This window comes from Lepus europaeus, chromosome 23, assembly GCF_033115175.1.
Source record: "Lepus europaeus isolate LE1 chromosome 23, mLepTim1.pri, whole genome shotgun sequence".
NCBI classification, from domain to species: domain Eukaryota; kingdom Metazoa; phylum Chordata; class Mammalia; order Lagomorpha; family Leporidae; genus Lepus; species Lepus europaeus.
The window spans coordinates 5,082,965-5,101,215 of NC_084849.1; the positions used below are offsets into that span (position 1 = coordinate 5,082,965).

At 68.2% G+C, this 18,251-nt stretch overlaps 1 protein-coding gene across 18 annotated transcripts in view; it reads left to right on the forward strand.

Annotated features, from left to right (window-relative positions):
• Positions 1-18,027, forward strand: part of NCOR2 (nuclear receptor corepressor 2) — a 163,425-nt gene extending 145,398 nt beyond the window's left edge. For 8 of the 18 annotated variants that reach the window (XM_062182215.1, XM_062182214.1, XM_062182223.1 and 5 more), the window contains 21 exons: positions 111-214; positions 2,167-2,317; positions 4,064-4,204; positions 4,392-4,478; positions 4,930-5,225; positions 6,194-6,551; positions 7,367-7,588; positions 7,937-8,188; positions 8,495-8,644; positions 8,781-8,918; positions 9,009-9,219; positions 9,891-10,315; positions 11,253-11,402; positions 11,538-11,683; positions 12,104-12,297; positions 12,976-13,125; positions 13,515-13,663; positions 14,109-14,162; positions 15,819-16,043; positions 16,629-16,808; positions 17,080-18,027. In XM_062182215.1, the coding sequence (XP_062038199.1) occupies positions 111-214; positions 2,167-2,317; positions 4,064-4,204; positions 4,392-4,478; positions 4,930-5,225; positions 6,194-6,551; positions 7,367-7,588; positions 7,937-8,188; positions 8,495-8,644; positions 8,781-8,918; positions 9,009-9,219; positions 9,891-10,315; positions 11,253-11,402; positions 11,538-11,683; positions 12,104-12,297; positions 12,976-13,125; positions 13,515-13,663; positions 14,109-14,162; positions 15,819-16,043; positions 16,629-16,808; positions 17,080-17,243 (3,947 nt within the window). In that variant the 3' untranslated portion in view covers positions 17,244-18,027. The remainder of the gene's footprint in view (positions 1-110; positions 215-2,166; positions 2,318-4,063; positions 4,205-4,391; positions 4,479-4,929; positions 5,226-6,193; positions 6,552-7,366; positions 7,589-7,936; positions 8,189-8,494; positions 8,645-8,780; positions 8,919-9,008; positions 9,220-9,890; positions 10,316-11,252; positions 11,403-11,537; positions 11,684-12,103; positions 12,298-12,975; positions 13,126-13,514; positions 13,664-14,108; positions 14,163-15,818; positions 16,044-16,628; positions 16,809-17,079) is intronic. The other 10 variants (XM_062182221.1, XM_062182231.1, XM_062182224.1 and 7 more) reach the window with 7 other exon arrangements.
• The last annotated feature ends 224 nt before the right edge of the window (positions 18,028-18,251 follow it).

Sequence of the window (18,251 nt, forward strand, 5' to 3'; positions counted from 1 at the left end):
GTCCCTCCCCAGAACCTGCTGAGCAGCAGGGGCAGCGGACCCTCCGCGTTGAGACTTGGGCTCGGGGAGGGAGCATAGGCGGCCTCAGGCGTGCGTCTCGTGTCTTCCAGGCACAGCTCTGGGCTCCGTTCCGGGTGGAAGCATCACCAAGGGCATCCCTGGCCCCCGTGTGCCCCCTGAGAGCACCATCAGCTACCGCGGCTCCATCACCCACGTAGGTGGCCGGTGAGGGCGGCATGGGGGCAGGGGGCCAGCACCAGGCCAGGCCAGCTTCCTTGCCTTCAAGGCCACTGCATGGCCCAGCCCCAGGGTTGACATCGCTCCACTGTGACCGTGTGGTTGGCACGGAGCCCAGCACTTGGACTCTGCCCACAGGGAGCTGGTGGGTAGGTGACAGGTGACAGTGGAGCAGGGTGGCCTCCATGTGAGTGTAACCCCGGGACTCAGTGCCTGGGCCTCCAGGGCAGATCTCCAGGAGCGGATGTGGCTGTGGCCAGCAGAAAGAGAGGGAACAAATGGCCAGGAGGCCTCTGGGCACAGCAGGGGCGCAGGCTGACCAGCGGAGGCCCAGGGCCTGGTGCCAGCTGTGTCTGCCCCCAGCACGAGTGTACAGAGGATGGGAGCCTGTACACGCTCAGACACGTGTACACGGGCACCACACATGCACGTGTGGTGAGTGTACCCTCTCAGACACGCATGCACGTGTGGTGAGTACGCGCTGACATGTGTGCACAGGCACACACGTGTGGTGAGTGTGGGGTTCAGGCAACAGGATGTGCATGCTGAGCTATTTGGGACCCAGGAAGCCTCAGCTCCGGCCACAGAGGCGGCCCTTAGCGCTCTGAGATCGGGAGGTCCAGGAGGCAGCCTGGCTGCACGCTGGGAGCAGGTGCTGGGGGCAGGAGCCCCGCTGCAGGCGTCGGTGAGGGAGGGGCGGCCCTGTCCCCTTTGGCAGGCGTGTTCCCGGGAGAATGTTCCGGAATTGCCAGATTCCAGGTTTCTGGGGTCCCACGTCCTGAAGCTGCACTGCTGGGTCGTGATGGGACCAGAGCCTGCATCACACACACAGACAGAGTGGACGCCTCCCGCAGGGCCACACCGAGTCCCCGCTCCCTGTCCCTGGGGCTCCCTTGGGCGCCGCCGGCCTGTGGGCCGGGGAGAGCAGCTCCTCTAATAGGGCACAGCTCAGAGCGCACGCCTTCGGTTTCACAGCCGGGAGCCCCCGTCCTCCACGCGCAGAGCCAGCCTGTCAGCCTCTCATGTCCCCATACCCATGCAGACCTGCCGTGGACCTGCAGTGGTTGTCTCCCGGGCAGGGGCCTGCACGGCTGCCCTGGGGCTGGCACCCCCACCCCCCACCGCCTTGAGGGACGGGGAGACGCGGAGACTGGCAACGCCGCCTGAGCTGAGGGCGCCTGGCTCCTGCCCTCCCGGCAGAGCAGGGTCTGTGATGGGCGCCAGGGCCGGCTGGGGCTGCCCCACCCCCACAGCGACCAGCCAGTCTGGCGGGAGACTCGGGTCTCCTGCCAGGGTCTGGCACGCTGTAGAGCTTGTGTTGCCGGTCTGCTCCTGGACTCTGGAGAAGTGGACGCCAGCACCTGCGGCCATCTGGTCTGTGCCAGGTGCCCCTGAGCTGCCCACTTGGCCACTGCACTTGCTGCCGTGCGGACTTGGGTGCGGGGTGGGGGCGGCGGCGGCGGCGACGCACAGTGAAGCTCATGTGACTGCCCCCAGCGGGGGGCTCTTCCAAGCAGTGGTTCCCCATTGGGGTGGTTTTGCCCCCAGGGGACACACGGCTGTCACCCTTGCGGTGGGGTGGGGGTGGGAGGCATGGACTGAGCCCGCCTCTGGTGGCTCTGGATGTCAGCGTGTGAGACCAGCTGCCCCAAGGTGGGGCGTCCCTCCTTTTCCTGGAAACCAAAGTTGTGACGGGTGACACAGCCTGGGTGCAGGAGCTGGGCCCCGTGCCTCTCCCCCGACCCCGTGCCGTTCTGTGCACCCGAGGGTCCACGCTCCCAGGCTCTGCCCTGTCTTTCACAGGGGCCCTGGGCGGGGTCCCTGACTGCTCTTACCTCAGTTTCCCCATTGGCCTAGGCCTCAGGAGAGCCCGGCCCCAGGCAGGGGTGGGGGGTCTCAGGGCCTACAGCTCACCCCACGTCCCCGCAGGGCACGCCGGCCGACGTCCTGTACAAGGGCACCATCACCAGGATCATCGGGGAAGACAGCCCCAGCCGGCTGGAGCGCGCCCGGGAGGACGGCCCGCCCAAGGCCCACGTCATCTACGAGGGCAAGAAGGGCCACGTGCTGTCCTACGAGGGTGAGTGGCGCCTCGGGGGGAAGCCGGTTGTTTGGCCGATGCCAGCGGCTGGGGCCACGGCAGGGACTGAGATAACGCTCCCGCGAGAAGCAGACCGGAAGTCCCCTTGCTAATTCTGAGTCCTGGACCCCTGCCGCCTCCCGCCAGGCTTGTCCTGGGAGCCATGGGCGCTGGTGGCTCTGGGGCCAGTCGACAGAGCCCCAGAAACTGGCAGCGAGCGGCAGGTGAGCCTGGGGGAGTCGGCGCCTCTGCCGTCGTGGTCGGGAGCTAGGACGGCGGTTTTCACTGCTTTCACAGATGAGCAGGCCGAGGGGCAGCCACATGCCGTGGTTCCACGCGGTCATCAGAGGGAGCCGAAGGTCAGGGTGGAGGGTGCTTGGCGCACGGCGGGGCGGGACCGAGGACAGCGGGAAGTCCGGTCAGAGAGGCAGCGGCCTCCCACCCCCACCCAGCTCTTGGCGGTGCAGGAAAGACTTGTGCCGGCCCCACTGCGAGCGTGGTGGGTGGCTGAGGGCCAGGGCCGAAGCCAAGGCTCACCACTGGAGAGAGGGCACTGGTCAGAGTGACCCCGCCGCCTCTGCACCCAGCGTCTGGGGCCCCACCCTGCCCCTTCCTCACTGGGCTCTGGAGCCAGGGAACCCTGTGAGGCCCGCGTTGCGGGAGTTGAGTGCTGGGGAAGAGTGGACCTGGGTGTGGAGGTCAAGGCTGTGCTGGGGCCCGGACAGTGCCCTCCCCGTCCTACGGCTCAGGTCCAGGAGCCCGGCAGCTGTCTCCTCACAGGGGCCGCGCGCCTTCAGGGCTGGCAGGGAGCCCTGTGCTGGGCGGGGACTTGTGTCCAGAGCACTGGGTGCAGTCACAACTCGGGACCCTGCTGCAGGCCTGAAGTTGATCATCTGAGAAGTGGGTTTATCTGGGGGCTTTTAAGTGCCCGTGTGCTTGCTGGGGCCACGTGGCCTCCGTGGGCAGCAGGAGCGGGGGGCACCCAGGCCGCTGCACCTGCCGTTTGGCGCTCCCGGTGTGGTTGCTGCCCAGACTTCTGAGACCTGAGACCTCCTGGTGCTTCAGCGTCTGCAGTTGATTGGGAGATGGCTTAGGGCCGCAGCATACGGCCCACAGCCTCCATGGTCGCTGGTGTGGGAACCCAGGGCCCTGTTAACCTGGTCGCCCTTCCAAGTTAGGGCAGGGGCAGGAGCAGGGACACTCCCCTGGAGGATCTCCCAGCCCGACAGGGGATACCCAGCCTATGCCTTCTCGGGGCTGCCTTTTGGCAGGGGGCAGTGAGCCGGGCCCCTCCCCCAGGGCACACCCTCCCTGCCTGCCGCCTGCAGGGTGTGCCTTCGCCTTCCCCCACACAAGTGCATGTCCACGGGCAGCTTTGGCATACCAATGCGTGGCCAGGCAGAGCTGTAGGCCACTGGGTACTCAGAGACACATGTGTGTGGAGCCGGCTTTGTCCTCTGGGTAGGCACGCACACGCACCCACATGCCTCACTGCTGCACCTGCGCCTGGTCACATCCCAGGTGGGCACTACAGGTGCTCACAGGCACACATCTGCAGCTGCTGGGCTCTCCTCAGAGCTGGTCGCTCCCTCCTGCTGGGTCACAGCCCTTGGGGCCCCCCAGGGGTAGGAATCAGGGGGCCTCAGCTGCCTGGCCTGTGGGCCCTTGTGACCAGGCCACCTGCCCGTGGCTCCTGCGGTCCCAGGCCCCTGTGCGTGGTCACCTTGTGCTCCGCTTGCTTTCCAGGTGGCATGCCTGCATCCCAGGTCTCCAGAGAGGATGGCAGGAGCAGCTCGGGCCCTCCCCACGAGCCGGCCGCCCCCAAGCGCACCTACGACATGATGGAGGGCCGGGTCGCCAGAGCCATCTCCTCGGCCAGCATCGAGGGTACGTGTCCCCGGCCCCCTGCTCACCCGGTCACCGTGGTGGAGAGGAAAGTTCCCCTAGGTGGAGCGGGTGGCCCGGCTGGGGACCTGGCTGAGGCTGGGTTTGCTGAGGCTCGGCATAATAGGCAGCCTGGGGTCGGGAGGTGGGATGGGGGCCCAGGGGGTGACGCCCTGGGCTTCCCCGCCAGGTCTCATGGGCCGCGCCATCCCACCTGAGCGCCACAGCCCCCACCACCTGAAAGAGCAGCACCACATCCGTGGCTCCATCACGCAAGGTACCCCCACCCTGTGCCGGGAGCCCGTGGGCGGAGGCGGGGAGACGCCCAGGATGTCCTGGGGACGGGTGTGGTGCGGGCACGGAGCGGCAGGCGTGAGAGCCCCTCCACCGGCCCTGCTCTGCACCTGAGCTCAGCCAGGGCCTCTGTCTCCTGTTAGGGAGCTGTCTGCCCAAGGCAGGTGCGGTTGGCAGGAGGCTCATGGAGGCCAGGTCACCCTCGGCTCCTCGCCCTTGTTGCCTGCCTGCCTGGCTCACTGGCTGCTGACCGCTAGGCCAGGCGCTTGTCGCTAACAAATGGTCTCCTTTTGGGCAATGTTAAACGCTGCAGGTGCAGAGAGGGCGGGCGAGGGTCTGCACGCGGGGCTCCAGCCCCGAATCCCTGGCCTTGGGGTGGGCGGGGCAGCGGGGGAGCTGACGGCTGGGCCCTGTATTCCCCGTGTGCCCGGCAGGGATCCCGCGCTCCTACGTGGAGGCCCAGGAGGACTACCTGCGGCGTGAGGCCAAGCTCCTGAAGCGCGAGGGCACGCCCCCGCCACCACCGCCGCCACGGGACCTGGCCGAGGCCTACAAGCCCCGGCCCCTGGAGGCGCTGGGCCCCTTGAAGCTGAAGCCGGCCGCCGAGGGCCTGGTGGCCACCGTCAAGGAGGCCGGCCGCTCCATCCACGAGATCCCGCGCGAGGAGCTGCGGCGCACGCCTGAGCTGCCCCTGGCCCCGCGGCCGCTCAAGGAGGGCTCCATCACGCAGGTGCATACCCCGTGCGGGCAAGGCGGCTGCAGGGAGACGAGGCCCGAGGCCAGGCGCTCCAGCCCGAGATCTCATGAGGCCCCATGAGGGTTGTCCCCAGCAGCCAAGTGTCCAGGCTCGGGGAGGCAGGTGGGTCAGGTGCTGCCTGCCTCAGCCTCTGCTTCTTGTTCCATTCCCATCTCACGGGCGAGCAGACAGGCTCAGCGAGCCGGCCGGTGGCAGCCGTCAGTCCCTAAAATCTGCAGCGTCTTAGGGGCTCAGGTTAAACCCGGGGCTGCAGCCCTCTAGAGGCCTGGCCCAGCGGTGGAGGATTGCTCTGACGGCCAAGGAGCTGCCCAGGGGCCACGGGGGCCTGGAGTGGGCAGGATGGAGGCTGGAGCCCTCCCCAGCAGGGTGTGGCCATGAGGGGCGGGGCCTACAGCAAGGGAGATGGAGGCAGCAGGAAGTCCAAGTAGCACGGCCATCGGGGAGCGAGCTCCACCATGTGTCCACTGTGTGTCCAGGATGGGATCGGTGGGGTGGCTAGAACATTCTTTGCAAAGCATCAGGGCAGCTTCCCTCCTTTGCAACTCCGATGCTTCCAAACAGCCCAGGCCGAGCTGCAGGCACTGTGCCCAGGGTCTCCCTGGCGGCTGGGACGGGGCCGGGGGCTGTAGCCACTAGTTCCCAGCCTTTGCCGTGACCCTCATCTCTGCAGCTGCCCCTTGGCCAGCGAGCGAGCCCGAGCCGTGGCCCTGGGATGGCTGCTGCAGGGCCGGCTGCAGAGGGCACTACAGTAGCCGAGGGAGGGCTTTGCCTGCCCTGGGAAGAGCTGACTGCTGACCCTCCTGCCCCTCTCGGCAGCCCCCAAGGCAGCTCTGGGGGCCTCCAGGGACAAGCGCACCTTCCCTGTCTGCCCCATGTGGCCCAAGAGGCTGCTCCCTGAAAACTGAAAACCGGGGCTCCGAGCTCACAGCCCCGTCCCGCAGGGCACCCCGCTCAAGTACGACACCGGCGCGTCCTCCACTGGCTCCAAGAAGCACGACGTGCGCTCCATCATCGGCAGCCCCGGCCGGACGTTCCCCGCCGCCGTGCACCCACTGGACGCCATGGCCGACGCGCGGGCCCTGGAGCGCGCCTGCTACGACGACAGCCTCAAGAGCCGGCCCGCGGCTGTCGGCGGTGCAGGCGGCTCCATCACCCGCGGGGCTCCGGTCATCGTGCCCGAGCTGGGCAAGCCGCGGCAGAGCCCCCTGACCTACGAGGACCACGGGGCGCCCTTCGCCAGCCACCTGCCGCGGGGCTCCCCTGTGACCACGCGGGAGCCCACGCCGCGCCTGCAGGAGGGTGAGCGGGCTGGGGGGCTGGGGGTGCGGGCGCCCGCCTGAGGAAGGTGCCTTGCTGGCTAGGAGCCAGAGGCTGCCCACCTGCCTGACCTGGGGGTTCTTGAGTCCCTGCCCCCTCCCGGACCCCCGGGTCCTGACCCGGCTCCCGCATGGCTGCAGCACTCTCACTCTAAACATTTTCATTATTCCTTCTCGCTGCGTTAGAAACAAACCCGCCCTTTCTCGGCCGTGCCGTTGGCCCCTGTTTCCCGGGCTGTTGGCTCCTCCTCCTTCTGGCTCTCGGCTCCTCAGCCTCGGGCAGCTGGGTCTTTCCCGGGGACCTTGGCCCGGGCCCCCTCCCCCACTCCCCTGCCACCAGCTAACTGGTCGCCTTCACCCCCACACCCTCCTGCCCAAGGCTGGCGTCTCCGGTCTCCGCCCACTCCCTGCTCGCTTGCTGGCTGCTTTGTGCCCCGTCTCCCGCAGCTGATGTCAGCGCCGTGGGGGCCGTTAGCGGGGGCGACCCCGGCTCTCAGAACTCTGCTCACTGCGCAGGGGGGCTGCATGAAGGTTTTGTGATCAAGCGAGGGGATAAACAGAATGCACGGGTTTTTAAGAAAGAACTAGAAAGTGAAAACAAGCCGGTCATTCTAGAGAGAGAGCAGAGAGGCAGCTGAAGGGAATGAAAAGGCCTGCTCTTGGGACCCCGGGGCCTCCCCTCAAAGCACCCTTAGGGGGCTTCCCGTGGGCGCCAGCTCGGCTGCCCCAGGCCCCTGCGTTGGGGGCAGGGCTGACTGGGCCACCGAGTCCGACGTATCCCCTCGGCCCGGCCCACAGGCAGCCTGTCGTCCAGCAAGGCGTCCCAGGATCGGAAGCTGACGTCCACGCCCCGTGAGCTTGCCAAGTCCCCGCACAGCACCGTGCCCGAGCACCACGCCCACCCCATCTCGCCCTATGAGCACCTGCTCCGGGGAGTGAGCGGCATGGACCTGTACCGGGGCCACATCCCGCTGGCCTTCGACCCCACCTCCATTCCCCGCGGGATCCCTCTGGACGCAGGTGATTGGCAGCCCGGGCCCCCCGCGGGGGGCACCTGGAGGGGGGCTGAGCAGTTTTTCTGTAATCTGAGGGTCGAATCATTTGCTTGGGGGTCTCTGCTTCCTGCAGAACATAGCAGAGCTGGGGTGGGCGGGAGTCCAGACCTTCCCGGAAGGATGCCTCCCTTGGGGATGGCGGTGCTCCGGGTCCTGGTGCTAACTTGGGACAAAACCGCCATGCCCGGGAGGCACCCCTGTGTGTTTCGGGGTCTCTGCCCCACTCTGTGCCGTGTGCCCTGGGGAGCTGTCAGGTGCAGAGCTCCGGCGACGTCACCCGGCCTGACCCTGTTTTCCCACCTCCCCACTGCAGCTGCCGCGTATTACCTGCCCCGGCACCTGGCCCCCAACCCCAGCTACCCGCACCTGTACCCACCCTACCTCATCCGCGGCTACCCCGACACGGCGGCGCTGGAGAACCGCCAGACCATCATCAACGACTACATCACCTCGCAGCAGATGCACCACAACGCGGCCACCGCCATGGCCCAGCGCGCCGACATGCTGAGGGGCCTGACTCCCCGCGACCCCTCGCTGGCGCTCAGCTACGCCGCCGGCCCGCGAGGTGGGCACGCCGAGGTGCCGGCAGGCGTGCGTGGTGCCAGCCCGGGGTGGCGGCGGGGGCACAGCGCGTGCGGTCGGAACTGCCTGGGTCCAGGGCTCCCCGACGGGAGGTGGCATGGTGGTGCACGCCCAGTACTAATTAGCGTCAGAACTAGTACTAGTTGGCATCAGAAAGCAGAGCCGGCTGGCCAGGGTGTGCAGGGGCAGCCTGCTAGGGATCAACCCCTCCCAGGGCCGGGGACCCAAGGGGGAGGGGCCCACGTCGGCTGAGCCGGCCTCCTGAGGGCACACCGCCACCCCCCCACAGGTATCATCGACCTGTCCCAAGTGCCACACCTGCCCGTGCTGGTGCCCCCGACGCCGGGCACGCCAGCCACCGCCATGGACCGCCTCGCTTACCTCCCTGCCGCGCCCCAGCCCTTCAGCAGCCGGCACAGCAGCTCCCCACTCTCCCCAGGTGGCGCTGCGGCCCGGGCGGGCGGGCAGGCGGGCGCTGGGAGCAAGCGAGCAGGTGCCTCGCTGTCGGGGGTGGGGGGAACCCGGGCAGCCCTCCCAGACCCCCAGGCTGAGCCCCCAGTCGATGGATTTCCCAGGAGGTCCCACCCACTTGACTAAAGCAACCAGCGCCGCCTCGTCGGAGCGGGAGCGGGAGCGAGACCGGGAGCGGGACCGGGAGAAGTCCATCCTCGCGTCCACCACGACGGTGGAGCACGCGCCCATCTGGAGACCGGGTGAGGCATCAGGGACCCCTGCCCCGAGCCCCGGGGTCCCCGCGGGCCGCGTGCGGCCTGCCCCACCCTGACACCGCAGCCTGTCGCCAGGTACGGAGCAGAGCAGCGGCGGCAGCGGCGGCGGGGGTGGGGGCAGCAGCAGCCGCCCCGCCTCCCACTCCCACTCCCACCAGCACTCGCCCATCTCCCCCCGGACCCAGGACGTCCTGCAGCAGAGGCCCAGTGTGCTGCACAACACGGGCGTGAAGGGCGCCACCGCCTCCGGGGAGCCCAGCACGCCCACAGTCCTGAGGTGGGCCAGGTTGGCACCAGCGGGGCCCGGGGGGCGGGGCCGGGCGAGCAGCGCGGGTGTTGCTGGCGGCCAGTGGACCGAGTGAGCAGGCGGGGCTCACGGCGGTGGGGGGGCTGGGCGGCGGTCAGAGGCAGCAGACCCGGGTGGCCAGGTGGACGACGCTTGGGTGGGTAGAGGAGCAGGCCGATCGCTGCCCCCATGTAGCAGTAGGTGCCTGGTGAAAAGCTTTGGGAGGATACAGTGAATGAAGTGAGCGGGGAGACAGGTGAATGAATGAATGGGGTGGGGGAATGAATCATGAATGGAATGGGGTAGCCAGTGAATGGGGTAGGGACACTGATGCAGGAACGGATGAATGGGGTGGGGCAGCGGGGGTGTGTGAATGAATGAAGGAGTGGCAGTGGAAGATGGTGATGCAGAATGAATGAATGAATGGGGTGGGGCAGGCCAGGTGTGTGAATGAATGAGTGAGTGAGTGACGAATGAGTGGGTGGGGTGGGGCGGGGGAGACTGGCACATGAATGAACGTATGAGTGGTGGCCGGGAGGCAAGAGCCGGCCTCGTGTGGCCCTGGGAGCAGAAGGAACTGTGGACTTTGTCCAGGGCTTGGGGCAGACCGCGGGCGCTGCTGTGAGGGAGGGGCTCGCACAGCTGCCTGACCCTCCCCTCCCCCCCGCCAGGTCCACCTCCACCTCCTCGCCTGTCCGCCCGGCTGCCACATTCCCGCCCGCCACGCACTGCCCGCTGGGTGGCACCCTGGACGGGGTCTACCCGACCCTCGTGGAGCCTGTGTTGCTGCCCAAGGAGGCCCCCCGGGGCGCCCGGCCCGAGCGGCCCCGCGCAGACGCCGGCCACACCTTCCTCGCCAAGCCCCCAGCCCGCGAGCCTGCCTCCTCCCCCGGCAAGGGCTCCGAGCCCCGGCCCCTGGCGCCCCCCGGCTCCAGCCACGCGGCCATCGCCCGCACCCCGGCGAAGAGCCTCGCACCCCAGCACGCCAGCCCGGACCCAGCGGCGGCGCCCGCCTCGGCCTCGGCCCCCGACCTGCACCGGGAAAAGACTCAGAGTAAACCCTTTTCCATCCAGGAACTGGAGCTCCGATCTCTGGGTAAGACCACCCTGACAGCGGCCAGCTTCATAGACGCGGTAATCATGCGTCAAATTGCTCGCGATGTCGGGCCGCGAGGAGGAGGTTCGCTGGCCGCCGAGTCCCCTCGCGACGGTAAGACCCCCAGCCCTGCGCCCGCCAGGCCCTCCCAGACCGCCCCGTTTTGTTCTCGCCCGCTTTGTGGTTCTGAGCACGCGCCGGGGACCCCGCCACGGCCGCCTCATCGCGCACACCGCCCCATCATGAGTTCTGTGGTTTTCTTTCGTTTTCGTTTGGTTTTTGGATTTTTCCTTATTTTTTTTTTTTCCCCTTTACTGAGTGGATCTGTGATTCTGAGTCCCCTCCCCCGCCCCTCGAGCCTTGGTTCCGGCAGCAGGGGGTGGCGCCGCGAGGGCTTCGGGCGATGCCACGTGCCCGCCACTGCTGCCTGCCCTTGGAGTTTGACTTGAGGAGGTGGGGCGGGTGGGCAGCGAGGGGACGGGAACCCCGCTCCCACATCTTGGCTCTGGTGGAGGGCCTACTGGACGTGCCCAGGCCCCGTGCCCTGGGACGAGGGGCGGCGTCCCTGCTGCACACAGGACCTGAGGCTGTGGCCCAGGTGGGGCCGGGCCCGAGTGTCACTACCCGCCCCGCCCCAGCGCCCTCACTCGGCCCTGTCCTGCGTCCCCGTCCCCCCTCCAGCTCTCCTCCCGTGTCTCTGCATCCGATCCTTGCTCACCCCAGGCCTGTCTCCGTCCGTCCGTCCGTGCCCCTGCCTCTGCGCTTGCCCCGCCTCTCCCTCTGGGTCTCTGACTTCCTGCAGAGTCCCAGATCCCAGCCCCAGCTCGGGTTCCCAGCCCACCTTGGGGGGCTGGGAGGGGCGTCCCCGGCCCTTGGATCCCTTGGATCCCTCGGACCCGTGGGCCCGGCTCTTGACCGCGGGCCCCGCCTGCTGCAGGTTACCACGGCGGCAGCTACAGTCCTGACGGGGTGGAACCCGTGAGCCCCGTGAGCTCGCCCAGCCTGAGCCACGACAAGGCGGTCCCCAAGCACCTGGAGGAGCTCGACAAGAGCCACCTAGAGGGGGAGCTGCGGCACAAGCAGCCAGGTACCCGCCCCCCCGGCGCTGCCCCATTGTGCAGATGGGAAGACCGAGGCTCCCAGCGGTCACGCAGCTCGCAGGGCAGAGCTGGGGTGCCGCCCGCTGTCTGCGCTTCCCTGACCAGCTCCGCCCTGTCCACAGGCCCCGTGAAGCTCGGCGGGGAAGCCGCCCACCTCCCGCACCTGCGGCCGCTGCGCGAGAGCCAGCCCTCTTCCAGCTCCCTGCTGCAGCCCACCCCCGGGGTCAAGGGTCACCAGCGGGTCGTCACCCTGGCCCAGCACATCAGTGTAACTACAACTACCTCTCTGATCTTGGCACCCAGGGCAGAGACCGGACCCAGGGGAGGTGGGGTGGGGGGCTCACACGGGGCCCTGTGGACTTGGGGGCAGGGAGGGTGCACCCCCTGAGTCTTGGCCCGGAAGTCCAAGCTACTGTCCCCTCCCCTGGGATGTGGCCCGGCACTCCCGGCCCCAAGAACACTGAGACGCCGGTGATTTGAGAATGGCTCTGTGGTTGGAGCTGGCTGGCACGATCCAGCCCTGTTGCACATGGGGACCTCGAGGCCCAGAAGGCTGTGGGCTGGTCCCAAGTGGCCCAAGAAGGCAGGAACCAAGCCAGGGTTCCGGCCCCAAAGCTTAGTCTAGCCCCGGCCCCACGGAAGGTTCTGGAAGGGTGCCACCTGACCCTGCGCCCGCCCTGGCTTGCAGGAGGTCATCACGCAGGACTACACACGGCACCACCCGCAGCAGCTCAGCGCGCCCCTGCCCGCCCCCCTCTACTCCTTCCCTGGGGCCAGCTGCCCCGTCCTGGACCTGCGCCGCACGCCCAGTGACCTCTACCTCCCAACCCCAGAACACGGCCCACCGGCCCGCGGCTCCCCGCACAGCGAGGGGGGCAAGAGGTGAGCGCGGGCTGGGGGCTCCCTGCAGGGCCGACCCTGGAGGTCTGGGAGGGTGCCAGGCTCAGCGGGCACCGTCTCCACCTCTGGCCACGGCCCAGGAGGCGGGGGCGGCTGTGTGCCCATTGCACAGTTGCAGAGACTAAAGCCTGAAGAAGCGAATTCCCTTCCCACTGGGATGCAGAGCCGTGTGGCCAGAGAGCCACTTCCCAGCCCGAGTGTGCTCCCAGCCCAGGCTGCCCCGGGGCCCTGCATGGGCTGTGTGACAGCAGCTCAGGCACAGGCAGTCGGCAGGAAGTCTTCAGGGGCGGGGGCCGATCAGAACCCCCAGCAGAACGTGCTGGCCCTCGGCCTGGACCAGCCGCACCTGCTGTTGCCCAGGGCGCAAGCCTTCGGGTGGTCTTCGGTGCAGAGCATCGGCTGTCTGGCCGCTCACGGGAAAGCCTGCTCTCGCCCAGGGCGCAAGCCTTCGGGTGGTCTTCGGTGCAGAGCATCGGCTGTCTGGCCGCTCACGGGAAAGCCTGCTCTCGCCCAGGGCGCAAGCCTTCGGGTGGTCTTCGGTGCAGAGCATCAGCTGTCTGGCCGCTCACAGGAAAGCCTGCCCCGCCCTGGCTGAGCGCACGGCGGCATCCCCTCGGGAGGGGGAGCACTGACTACAGCCGGGGCCCCCTCTCTGCCCAGGTCCCCAGAACCAAACAAGACGTCGGCCCTGTGCAGCAGTGAGGATGCCGTGGAGCCCGTGTCCCCACCGGAGGGCGTGGCTGAGCCGGGCCGCCCGCGGAGCGCCGTGTACCCACTGCTGTACCGGGACGGGGAGCAGGCGGAGCCCAGGTGCCTCCCCCATGCCGGCCTGGCAGGCTCAGCCTCAGTGTGGGGTGCCCAGGGCTCGAGGCCCTGCCCAGTGATGACAGACCTGTCAGTCCACTGCCTGGGGGGTGGGCGCTGGGCTGGGAGCCTCCCTCAGGCTCAGCCCTCTCACTGGCATCTGGTGGGGTCTGAGGGATGAGTGGACTGGACCGGGCGGGGCTTGGGGGGAGCCATGCCCAGCAGCCCCAGGGAGCTGTGATGGGAGCCTGGCATTGGTTTCTGGAGTTCTTTACGGGTGTTGGGGTGTCCCACCTGGGCCCCAGGACTGGCGGGCTGCAGAAGAGGTTTGGGGCAGGTGTGGGTGTGTTGCTAAGGCAGCTCGGGCCAGCTGACTGGGGTGCGTGACCCCCCAGCAGGATGGGCTCCAAGTCCCCCGGCAACACCAGCCAGCCGCCGGCCTTCTTCAGCAAGCTGACTGAGAGCAACTCCGCCATGGTCAAGTCCAAGAAGCAAGAGATCAACAAGAAGCTAAACACCCACAACCGGAATGAGCCGGAATACAGTAAGGGGAAGCCCGGGCCGAGTGGGCCGCGGGGTGTCTCTGTTGGCTGCTCCTGCCGTAGGTGCCCCCGGCACAAACGTGCCTAGAATAGCGCCCACCGCGGTGGGCACCCAGCGACACTCGGGCTCGTGCCCCTTACGTACTGTGTCACACCTGTCTGCACAGTGGCCAGCAGATGTAGGAGCAGCCGGGGCCCTGACCTCGGGACCCCCATTCTGCAGGTCCCAGGGGCTTCTTTCCCTCCGGGACCAGAGGCAGACCCTTGCACACACTCCAGAGCTGGCTAAGTGCCACCGTGCCGGAAGCTGGTTGCAGGTGCAGGGTCTCAGGCCCCGCCCCTGCATCAGAGTCTATGGAAAACAGGTCCCCTGGCCTGAGCCACATGGGGGCTGGGTGGGCATGGGAGACCCTGGGCTTTGGCCTCACTCCCTCTCCTCCCCCCCAGATGTCGGCCAGCCTGGGACAGAGATCTTCAACATGCCCGCCATCACCGGAGCAGGTGACCGTGCTGCCCGGCCCTCTGTGTGGGGACCAGGGCCCTTCCTACCCATAGGTGCCCTGCTCTGGGTCTCACCTGGCTGTGCGTGGGTCCAGAGCTGCGCCGCAGGCAGGCGGCGGCGGTGGCCGTGCAGGGAGCCCCTCCTCGGAGGCAGATGCCACAGCGCCCTCGCACAGGCAGCGCCCGCCTGGACGCTCACTGGGGCCCTCGGTGGAGAGTGGCACGTCCCAGCAGGGAGTGGGCCCTGCTGTATCGAGAACATCGATTCCACTTGCAGATTCTCGCCAGGAGCTGGGGCGGGGCGGGTCTGTTTTTGCTAAGTCAAGTACAAAATTCCCCATGCGGTTTTAAGCTGAAACTTGACCTCTGCGGTGCTCGGGACTCCAGGCCTGGGTGCCGGACGCACCGTGCGTCTGTTCTGCCCCTGTGGGAGGGGCTGGGGTGGGATTTGGAGCACCCTGGGAACATTCACCCAGGATCCTCGTTGGGGGATCATCAGGGCAGCTGTCCACCCAGAAACTACACAGCCTCAGGCTACGGAAAGAACCGAGTTTGGTCGAAACAGCAAGGTGGTTAGAAATGAGCGTTTCCGGAATGTTCGAGTCCTTGATGTAGGCGCTCGAGAGCCAGGTGTCCACGTGTGCAGAGCTCAGGCCCCAAGCCCAGCTCCGGCCGAGAGGTGGCTCAGCCGTCGCGACAGCTGACTGCCCGCGGCCTCGCTTCCGCTCCCTGAGTGGGCGGCATCGCGGGTGAAGCCGGCTGCTTTTTTGGGGGCTGCCGACGGGTGGCCAAGACTTCGCTCCGTGTCTGGCTGCCATGGGTTTGGAACCCAGAAGGCAGGCGGACTGGCACTCCTGGTCCTGGCTCTGAGCCGGAGCCCGGGGCCCCTGGGGCGTTTCGGGAGCACAGTGCAGTGTGACCCCTGCACTGCAGCCCGCAGAGTGGGCGGTGAGGAGACAGACGAGAGCGAGCCTGGTGGGGAGGGGCGGCGCCGGGGGCCGCCCATCTATGGATTCCATCAGCCAGGGCCGGGCCGGGGGCGGCCTGCACGCGTCTCTAGCTCTGCCCTGTCCCCTGCACGCACGTAACTGCATGGCTGTGACCCTCACCTCACGTCCCCTCTCTGCGCCTTTCTCCACTGCCTCCTGGGGGGGCGGGGCGGGGGGCGGGAGAGAGGAGATAGGTCCGGTGTAGGGGCAGCTGGGGGTGCATCCCCGGTCACCCTGCCTCTGTGAGTCTCCGCCAGCCCCTAGGGACACAGGCTGGACATGGGCTCTGGCCTGACCCAGTTTCCCAGCAGCCTCTTCCCCAAACAGGAGCCCTGAGGCCACCCAAGATTAGCAAATGCAAACAGCCCCGGCTGGGCGATGCAGGGGCTGCGACCACGGCCACGGCCATGCAGAGGGCAGTCAGGAGGAGGCTGGGGCACGGGCTCTGGCCCTCCCTGGAGCTTCGGAGCCCAGTTAGAAGCCCCCACCCCACCCCGGTCACCACCTGCAGGACAGTGGGGGAGGGGAGGAAACGTTGCTTTGCGAAATGTGCTCATGTGAATTTCTCTCCTCTCCTCTCCCCTCCCGCCTCCGCCCTCTCTCCCCCTCCACTCTCTCTGGCTCCCCTCCCGGCCCCTGTGTGTCTGTGTGTCCGTCTCTCTCCCAGGCCTTATGACCTGCAGGAGCCAGGCGCTGCAGGAGCATGCCAGCGCCAACATGGGGCTGGAGGCCATTATTAGAAAGGCCCTCATGGGTAAATATGACCAGGGGGCCGACCCCCCGCCACTCAGCGCCCATGCTTTTAACCCTCTGAATGCCAGTGCCAGCCTGCCCGCTGCTATGCCCATAACCACTGCTGACGGACGGAGCGACCACGCGCTCGGCTCGCCAGGTCTGCAGGCCCCGCCCGCCCCGTCTGTCCCCGCCCCCGGTGTCACTCACCCCACTCCTCTGCGTCCCTCTGTGGAGCCTGTGACTGTTTTTGTGCCTGTTTGACGTTGCGTTCCGGGCCGACACCCCCGAGTGTCCCGGCCCTGCCCACGCGGCCCCAGACGCTGCTGCTTCCTCCGCTGCCCGCTCCGCCCCCGCTGAGCCCCCGCGTCCTGGCCCGCTGGGGTCTCCCTGGGGGGAGACCAGGCTGGAGGGGAGGCCCCTGGAGGAGGAGGGCGCGGCAGCCAGGGCCGGCCCAGGGCCAGGGAGCAGAGCAGCCCGCCGCCCGGGCCCAGCCACGGCCTCCATTGCCGGAGCAGGAGCAGAGCAAAGCGGTCTTGGCCCAGTTGTCCGAACCGGACGCTGAGCGCGGGTCTGGGCGGGTGGCTGACAGTCAGGCCCACCCCTCCGGGTCCCAGGCTCGCGGCCAGGTCTCGGCCTCCTTGCCACCCCGCTCCCCCCCCACCGTAGGATGCCCCCACCTCCCGTCCGTGCGGGGGCCGTGTGCGGGGTGCAACGCGGCCCCTTCCCCCTTGTGCCCCTGCAGGGGGCAGCGGGAAGACGAAGCTCTCTGGCCGACCCAGCAGCCGAAAAGCCAAGTCCCCGGCCCCGGGCCTGGCGTCCGGGGACCGGCCACCCTCCGTCTCCTCGGTGCACTCGGAGGGAGACTGTAACCGCCGGACGCCACTCACCAACCGCGTGTGGGAGGACCGGCCCTCGTCGGCAGGTGCGTGCGTGTGGGGCTGGCCACGCACACCCTGGCTCCCAGCCACTCGGGAGGACGGGGTGTGACCAGGGATGTCCAGGGAAGCCCTGGGGGGCAGGGCGGGGCAGGTGTGGCCACACGCAGGCCTTCTCTCCTGAGTGTCGGGGAAGATGTGGCATGGAGGTGGGCGGGGCAGGGCGGGCCTCCAAGATGGGGGGTGCTGCCCAGCCCCGGGGGACAGGCCTGGTGGGGCCTGCTCTGCCTCCCGGCTCACGGGATTGTCCCCCTGCAGGCTCCACGCCCTTCCCCTACAATCCCCTGATCATGCGGCTGCAGGCGGGCGTCATGGCCTCCCCGCCCCCGCCTGGCCTCCCCGCGGGCCCCCACCCTGCCTGGGACGAGGAGCCCAAGCCGCTGCTCTGCTCGCAGTACGAGACGCTCTCCGACAGCGAGTGACCCCCTCCCCACGCACGGGGCGGGGGCAGCAGGGGCGGCCCCCCGCCGAGGAAGGAGCCCCCGAGTGCGCCTGCGCATCCGTCCATCCGTCACGCAGAGCTGGCATCCTTGCCTGTCTGAAGCCTTAACTGGGACCCCGCCCCGGGCTGGCCCTGTGCAGTGACCTTACTCAGGGGATGCTTACCTGGTGCTCGGGAGGGGAGGGGAGGGGAGAGCAGGGGCCACGCGCGCGCGGCCGGGGCGGCCAGGGACCCAAAGCAGGACGGCCACGCACCTCCACGCCCGCGCCTCCCCCCTTAACGCATCTGGAACCAAAGTCTAAACCGGGCTGGCAGCCCCGCCCCTCCCTCCGCCTCCCGTCCCGCTTAGCACTCTGGACAGACGGACACAGGCGCCGTGCAGGCCCCCCTCCCCGCCGCGGGCTGCTCCAGCCCCTGAGACTGCTGGGAACCAAGTCAGGCCAGGTGGGTGGGAGGGAGCAGGTGTACATGATGTATTGGTTTACAGGGTATATTTTTGATACCTTCGATGAATTAACTCAGATGTTTCCCGCGAGGAAGGACTCACCCAGTGTTACTGCTGCTTCCAACCTCTGCTTCCCACTCAGGGGGCGCGTGCAGGCGACAGGCGGTGACCCCATCGTCCGCGGGGCTGCCCCGCCCCCGCGGCCTCCCTCCCTTCCTTGGGCAGAATGAATTCGACGCGTATTCCGTGGCCGCCGTCTGCGCGCGGCCGTGACATTCTGTCATTTACACACGTGGTTCTAATTAAAAAGCGAATTATACTCGAGTTCCCCCGGTGTCTTCTCTACCCAGACCCGACGGCCAGGCGGGCAGGCAGCGGGGGACTGAGGAAGGGTGGGCGTGTCGTCCCCTGGAGGGCCAGGGACACCCCCTCTGCGCCCCTGGGTGGGAGGTCACGAGGGCATTGGGGAGTCACGCCCACGGGGAGGGGTGGTGAGGGCGTGAACTGTTTCTGTCCGTGCTGAAAATAAGTGACCAAGGGGAC